The 8,090-nt window shown below is 44.2% G+C and overlaps 1 protein-coding gene across 1 annotated transcript in view; it reads left to right on the top strand.

Annotated features, from left to right (window-relative positions):
- The first annotated feature begins 982 nt into the window (after nucleotides 1-982).
- The window catches only part of LOC126999886 (uncharacterized), a 48,654-nt gene continuing 41,546 nt past the window's right edge, over nucleotides 983-8,090 (top strand). Inside the window, exon 1 of the mRNA XM_050863011.1 lies at nucleotides 983-1,231. Coding sequence (XP_050718968.1) covers nucleotides 1,199-1,231 — 33 coding nt within the window. The 5' untranslated portion in view covers nucleotides 983-1,198. The remainder of the gene's footprint in view (nucleotides 1,232-8,090) is intronic.

The following is an 8,090-nucleotide window of genomic DNA, read 5'->3' as shown; positions in this document are numbered from 1 at the left end:
TGTGACGAAAGAGGAGTAGGAGGAGGAGGAGGAGGAGGAGGAAAGGAAGGGCGGGAGGGAAGGCGTGTTGGAGTGTAAGAAACGAGGGAGAAAGGGAGGGAGGGAGAAGAATAAACAACCAGAAGGAGAGGAGAGGAGGGGAGAGGAGAGGAGAGGACAGGAGGGAAGAGGAGAGATCAATGAAGGCAAGTAGTTATTACGAGGAACAAACAAAAGGTCCAGTGTTTTGAGAGTGAGAAAAAAGTCCCAATGCAATAATGAGAGAGAGAGAGAGAGAGAGAGAGAGAGAGAGAGAGAGAGAGAGAGAGAGAGAGAATCACGGAAAATCATCTCAGTTCATCATCTCTCTCTCTCTCTCTCTCTCTCTCTTTTACGCGCCACAGTCACGGACCAACACTAATCATCACACTATCAGCATAACAAGGACATGATCGGCCCACAAGCATCATCAGCATCATCAGCGGTTTGAACACTCCTGACCAGCCACCATATACCCCCAAACCAGGCCCTCCCCCTTACCCCCCTTTGCCTCCCTCCCACCCACCCCCTAGCATCATGGAAGTATTAGGGAGAATTGCGTGTCATTGTTTGTGCTGTTTGCTTTTTTTTTTTTTTTACAGTGGGAAAGGCAATGCACACGCGGCCTCTATGTATTCTGCTGTTGTATTCTGTTCGTCATATATTCCAGTCTAGTCTTCTTTTCCTCTCTACTATACGTGTACTTTCTGGTATGGATAGTAATGGTATAAGGCATCACAGAAAATGGCATTGAGAAACTATTAACATTACCTTTGTCTCGCAACATTATTATAACATTGAAGTTTATATCCTACAAACTTATTCTTTGCCTCTCTTTCGTCCACTCTACCCTATTATGACAGAAAATGAGAGCCTACAGACATCACCTTACCCTCTCCTAACACTACTATCACAAAGAGTATCGTTCTTCGCTTCTTGTTCTTTACACCACTATCACAGAAATTGGCGTTCAGTTCCCATAGACTTACCCATCATCTCTTCCTCCGCAGGCAACCCTAGGCGCCTGCGGGTGGAGGTGCCGCGCGTCGCCCACGTGGGGCAGGACGTGGAGCTGGAGTGCGCCTTCCCGTGGACGGAGCCGCGGGAACTCTACTCAATCAAGTGGTGGCGCAACAACGACCAGTTCTACCAGTACATCCCCAAGAACCGACACCCGAAGATGATGTTCAACGTGACCGGCATCAAGGTGGACGTGAGTATTGCCAGTGTGTTAAGGATTATTTTTACAGTCTAGCGCAGCGTTGCCAAATTATCGTACTCATCGCATTGCATTTTCGTAGTTTCTGATCGATAACTATAACAAAAATCACAAACCTCAATAAATAAGAGTTTTAATGCTAACTTTGATGATTTTCTGTCGTTATTTGTGTAGGTACGAAAGTTTGAGGCTTAAAAAATGATACATACGTTGTGATGAATACGATAATCTGACAACTCTGAGACTAGGAGGCAGAACAGGAAGGAGGAGAAGGAAAAAGAACATACCACCAAGAAAAAAAGCATCAGAAAAGGAAATAAAACAGGATACGATTTAAGAAGAGGTTGGCTAATTCATGGATGGTGAGGCTAGGTGGGGTTAGGTTATACAGGAACTCTTGTAGGCTCCTTACGTTCTAATGTTCTTGTTCTAAATATGTGATAGTTGGGAGGCTAAAACCGGATGGAACGGTGTCCTGATACTTCCCTCTTGAAAGCGTTTAAGTCGTAGGTAAGAGGAAATACAAACAAAGCAAGGCAAAAGATGAGACATAGATAGATAGATAGATAGATAGATAGATAGATAGATAGATAGATAGATAGATAGATAGATAGATAGATAGAGAGAGAGAGAGAGAGAGAGCAATAATGTACACTTTCAAGTACTTGTGTTCTCTTCTGTCTGGATCAGTGCACACACACACACACACACACACACACACACACACACACATCAAAGGACATATATCCGAAATTCTCTCTCTCTCTCTCTCTCTCTCTCTCTCCACTTTTACTCCATTCCCTTAATCCATCTATACTTTCCTTCCTCTCTTCATCCTTCTTTTTTCCCTCCTTCCTTCCTGTCTTCCGGCCTTCCTGCCTTTCCTGATCCATCTTCTCTTTCCTTCTGTCTCTTCTTCCTTCTTCCCTCCTTCCCTTCCTCCCTTCGGTGTTTCCTCCTCTTCCCTCCAGTCCCTTCTTAACTCTGTCTCTCATTACATTTCCTCTTCTTTACTCATTCTCATCCCTCCTGTTCTCTCTACTTTCCTCTTTATCTCCCCTTCTTTCTTTCCTCCTCCCTTTTTTCCTTCTCTCCCTCTCCTCCTATTCCTCCTCCTCTCCCCTCCCATTTTCCCTTCGTTGCTTCTTCCCTTCCTCCCGCCCTCCTTTCATTCCTCCTTCTCTTCCCTCCCCCCCTCTCCCTTCTTTTCTCCTCTTCTCCTTTACACCCTCCCTTCGTTCTTTCGTATCTCCCTTCCCATAGCTTCCCTTTTCTCCTCCTCCTTTTCCTTCCCATTCTCTCCCTTCGTTTCTCCTTTTCTCCCCTATCATTCCTTCCTTTAATTCTTCCATCCCCTTCCAACTTCCCTTCATTCTTCCTCCCCTTCCCTCCCATTCCCTTTCTTCGTTCCTCTTTCCCTCCCATTCCCTCCCTTCGTTCCTCCTTCCCTCTCTTCGTTCCTCCTTCCCTCCCATTCCCTCCTGTGTCCCATTATTTTCTCTGCAATATAAATCAAGTCGAGCCGAGACACATTTAGGGTGTGTCTCTATTATACACGAGATAGAGAGATAGAGAGAGAGGGAGAGAGCGAGAAAACGGGAAAAGGGTAATAGTGAAAAAAGGGATGTAGAGAAAGCTAAGAAGGCAGAGATAATGAAAACTGGAGACGAAATGAAGGAAAAGAGAAGAACGAAAAGGGATGACTAGGATGTGCTGTAGGGGTCACGCAACACAAGAGAAAATATAAACAACCACACCAAACACAACATATACAAATATACAAGATAATACAACGCACACTATACAAAATACAACACAAAATACTAAAAATAACACACAAGTAAAAATAGATCACGCAGCACAGCAAAACACAAGATAATACCACAAGATAATACCACACACACACTACAAAAATAACAACACAAGATACAAAAAATAGCACACAAGAGCAAAAATATATCACGCAGCGCAGCAACACACAACAATCCGCAACACAAACACAACACATTCAACACATTAATAATTCAAAGCCAACACCGACACGAAGAGAAAAGAGACAGAAGGAAATATCACGACCAAAGGAAAAGAAAAAAAAAAAAGAAATACCTACCTGATTTGCCGGCACGTATTTTCAGATGCTCTCGAGTCTCACAGCAAATATTTCAAAAGGTCACAAAGAAGATAAGTCGGGTTCTTGTAGCAGTTTTTCTCTTACGTTCGTGATGCAGAAGCCTTGTCAAACTATCACCAGGCTCATTAAAACTACCCATGGAAATACCCGCAACCTCTACGAAAGTCTTATCATATGTGGCTGTGTAATCAGTGAAGTGTGTGAAGAGCGAGCAAGTCTAAGGAAAATGAAGCGTGAATGTATGATTTTTAGGACTCGATTCTTGCAGTTCTCCTTTTTCTTCGTCTTTTTTTCTTAATCTGACATGTCTCTGCTTTCTTTTTTTCTTCAGTTTTAAAATATATGTTGGTTTCTGTGTGTGTGTGTGTGTGTGTGTGTGTGTGTGTGTGTGTGTGTGTGTGTGTGTGTGTGTGTGTGTGTGTGTGTGTGTGTGATTTCGTACCTCCAGTTTACATGTTTTAATATAAATTGAAATACGTTTTTTCGAGGTTTGCTCAAATCTTTATAATCACCTCCTCACGCTGTTCTTTACCGGTGAAAATAAAGATTCTCTCTCTCTCTCTCTCTCTCTCTCTCTCAACAATAAGAATATGATGATGAATGGAGAGAAATATAAAAGAAAAACTACGATGAGGAAGAAGCAAGTAAACATGGAAAAGCAGGAAAGAGAAAACCTGTTGTTAACTTTATCAGAAACAAACTACAAATACAGAAACACACAAACATGAATTAAAACTCAACCGATGACAAAAAAAAAAGAAAAAAAAAGTAGCGGGAAAAAGAGGACGAAGATAAGAAGAACCAGTAAAGGAAACATAAGATAAACAAGAAAAAAAAAAACATGAAAACAAACAAACAAACAAAAATATATGAACAAGAAAAAGAATGATAACGTGAGACAACCTAACATGACCATCAACAAAGCTCAATTTTCTGTACTAGTGATGCAAACGCTAAAAAGATGATAGTAAAGCAGTTAAGGATACCATGGACCGACGAACAGCTTTCATTCTCTCTCTACTTCATCTTTCCGACCTAGCTTCCCCTCTACCCCATCTTCCGTCTCTTCCACAAACTTTACTAAAACAAAATGGGGCTGCAGAGAAAGGGCGACACAAAGGCTATAATCAAACAATTTCAAATAGTCCGTTTGGGCGTTCGATTCCGCTGGTCCTTTCCTCCCCTCTGCTCTGCCACACAGTCCCAACACCTATTTTTTCCTCTCATATGTTATCTATAGGTAACATATGAGAGGGTGGGATAGGTGTTGGAATTGTGTGGCAGAGCAGAGGGGAGGAAATGACCCGTGGAATCGAACGCCCAAACGGACTATTTGAAATGGTTTGACTATAGAGTGCCATGCCTAACGATGCTATCTACTTTTCGAGCTCTAAAAGACATTGCGTGGTATTCTCAGACGCCTCCGACTCTTACATCAACAATTTCCAAAGGGCGAAAACGAGACTGACCCGGTTCTCATCAGTGATTTTCTTAGGCTCATGGTACAGAAGAAGGGTCAAACTACCACTAGGCTCATAAACCAACGCCTGGAAGTGCCCCGAATCCCTACGAAATCCTTGCCCAGTATGTGTGTGCTTGGGCGCAGAAATGTTTAAGAATACGATCAGAAGTCGATGAAGGAACATGTGGCAAAACTTGAGTGTATATCCCCTGGAGTTTAAATACTCGATGGTGGCAGAGACGAGAAAAGTGCCGTGAAAATTAAGGTGACAGTGTTTACGGTGTCGGTGGCTCGGCTCTGAAAAAAAACAAATTGTGATCTTGCCAAAGGTTGTTTTCGAGGTTATTCGCAGACCAGGCTCAGGGAACATGGAACACGGAAATTAAATGGTGCCTCTCCGATTTTTTTGACGTGTCCGTATCTGACAGCACCCGGAAAATGTCAAAGCCTGAATGCCACATAAACAACGGAAAGATTTATGACCTCGAACTGGCAGCGTGGAGAGTGGCAGAGTGGAGAGTTTATTATAAGTTACCAATAAGATCAAAATACAGTCTCAATTCTGCGCCCAAGCATGTACATTTAACAAGGATTTCGTAGTCGGCGTTTCCAGGGGTAGTTTTATGATCCTGGTGGTAGCTTGACGCTTCTTTTGTACCATGAGCCTAAAAACCACTCAAGAGAACCGGATTAATCTCTTTTTTGGCTCTTGGAAATGGGTGATGCGAGAGGCGAGTTTCTAAGAATACCCTATGCAAAAATGGACACGGGAAAGTACTGGATAAACCACTCAATGCCATGGCTAAATCACTGGCGGGTTGCGATACAAAGGTGAGAGTGGCAGAGTAAAACGTTCACGAGCTGTCACGAAGCTTGTCCAAAACTTGAGGTAAAAAAAGTCAGAGATGAATACGCAAAAAGAGTGCTGGATATCAACGGTATAGTCGAATCACTGACTGACTGCGAAACGAGGATGAGTCTGACGAAGTAAAGCATTCAGGAGCTGCCACTAAGAACGTCTAAAACTTGAGGTGGTCGCAGTGATGAATACGGAAAAGAGTACTGGAATTCGATGTCACAAAATCACTGCATTGCAAAAAGAGGACACATGAGGAAAAGAGGGAGAGGGAACAAGAGATGGCTTCCGGGTGTCATATGCAAGCCATTCAAGAAAACGACGAGGATTAAGAGGAAAAGGAGAAGGAAGAAGACAGACGCTTCAACCCCTCACATCAACAGACGCTTCAACCCCTCACATCAACAGACGCTTCAACCCCTCACATCAACAGACGCTTCAACCCCTCACATCAACAGACGCTTCAACCCCTCACATCAACAGACGCTTCAACCCCTTACATCAACAGACGCTTCAACCCCTCATATCAACAGACGCCTCAACCCCTCACATCAACAGACGCTTCAACCCCTCACATCAACAGACACTTCAACCCCTCATATCAACAGACGCTTCAACCCCTCACATCAACAGACGGTTCAACCCCTCACATCAACAGACGGTTCAACCCCTCACATCAACAGACGCTTCAACGCCTCACATCAACCATTACAAAAGGCCAAAAAGAAGATCAGTCGGGTTCTAATGCATGTTTTTTTTTAGGTTCACGGTACAGAAGAGGTGTCAGACTACCAGAAGGATCATAAAACTAACCATGGAAATGCTCAAAACTCCTACGAAAGCCTTGTCAAATATGTGAACTTAGACGCTGAAAACCTGAAGACACTTTGGCCTCTAGCGGTGAGTCCAGTGGAAGAAGAGTGGCAGTGGGTTAGCAGGACGTCGAGCAGCAAGGCATCAACAGTTATGTCAAGAAAGGATGGATTATTCCCTCCTCTGAATCCTTCCTTCCCTACACACTCCTCTTCCTCCTCATCCTCATCCTGCCTCCTCCTCCTTCCTACCTGTCTCACTCCGTCTCTGCCTCTTCCTCTCAACCCTCTTCATTTTTTTCTGATCTTTTCCTTCTCTTCCCCACACACCCCTCTTCTTCATCCTCCTTCTCCTTTTCATTTTTTTTTTGATTTTTTCTCTCTCCCCCCACCTCTCTTCTTCATCCTCCTCCTCCTTCCCACCTGTCTCTCCCTGTCTCTACCTCTTCCTCTCAACCCTCTTCATTTTTTTCTAATCTTTTCCTTCTCTTCCTCCTTCTCCTCTTGCTTTTTCTATTGTCTCTTGTCGTTTCATCCCTTATTCTCTTCCCATTTCCTTCTCTCTCCCTTTCCTTTCCCTTTTCGCCCCCTCCTGTTGTTTCCTTTCTCTCCACTTCCTTTTCTTTTCCTCCTCCTTGTTATTCCTCCCGTCCCTTCCTCTTTCGCTCTCTACATTTTCGCATCTATCCTTCTTCCTCCTCCTGTCATTTCTTTTCCCTCAATTCTCTTCCTTTTCTCTTCCTCCTCCTTTTATTCCTCCCCGTCCCTTCCTCCTTCACTCTCCGCATTTTTCCCTCTCTCCTTCTTCCTCCTCCTGTCATCTCCTTTCTATCCTACTCTTTCCTTTCCTTCTCCTTTTTGTTTCTCCCCGTCCCTTTCTTCTTCCCTCTCTGCATTTTCCCCTCTCCCCTTCTTCCTCCTCCTGTCATTTCTTTTCTCTCCTATTCTTCCCTTTCCTTTACTTCTCCTTTTTATTCCTCCCCGTCCCTTCCTTCTTCCCTCTCTGCATCTTCCTCTCTTCCCTTCCTCCTCCTCCTCCTCCTCTTCTTCCCTGTTCCTTTGTGCCCTTAAGTGCTTCGCTTCATTTTTCTTTTTTGTCCTCTTCCCTTGCTCATCCTCTGCTTTTCATTTCCTGTCCACCTTCGTTTGTTTCCCTGCCTGCTGTTCTCCTCTTCCTCTTCCTCCCCTCGCTTTTACTTCTGCCTTCTCCTCCTCTCTTTCTCCTAGCTTTCCTCCTCTTGATCCATTCTCCCTCCACTGTCCCCTTTTGCTGTTCTTCTTTTTCTCCTCCTCCTCCTTCTCTTGACCCTTTCTCTTTCCCCTCTCCTCCCTGTTTTTCTAGTTCTCCCTTTTTTGTGTGTTGCTGTCTCTTCTCTTCAGCTTTCTCCTTCTTGCCCTTCTCCTAGTTCTCCTCCTCCTCTCTCCGATGTCCCTCTTCTCCTAATTCTCCTCCTCCTCGTGTCTCTCTCACTTCGCTTCTGCTTTCATCTCCTTGCCCTTCTAGTTCTCCTCCTTCTCTTCTGGGCTCTTCTGGTTCTCATCCTCCTCTTGTCTCTCACTCTCTCTCTTCTCCTAGTTCTCCTCCTTCTCCT

The sequence above is a fragment of the Eriocheir sinensis genome, chromosome 17 (assembly GCF_024679095.1).
Source record: "Eriocheir sinensis breed Jianghai 21 chromosome 17, ASM2467909v1, whole genome shotgun sequence".
In the NCBI taxonomy this organism is placed as follows: Eukaryota; Metazoa; Arthropoda; class Malacostraca; order Decapoda; family Varunidae; genus Eriocheir; species Eriocheir sinensis.
This window is presented reverse-complemented; position numbering and strand designations above follow the sequence as displayed.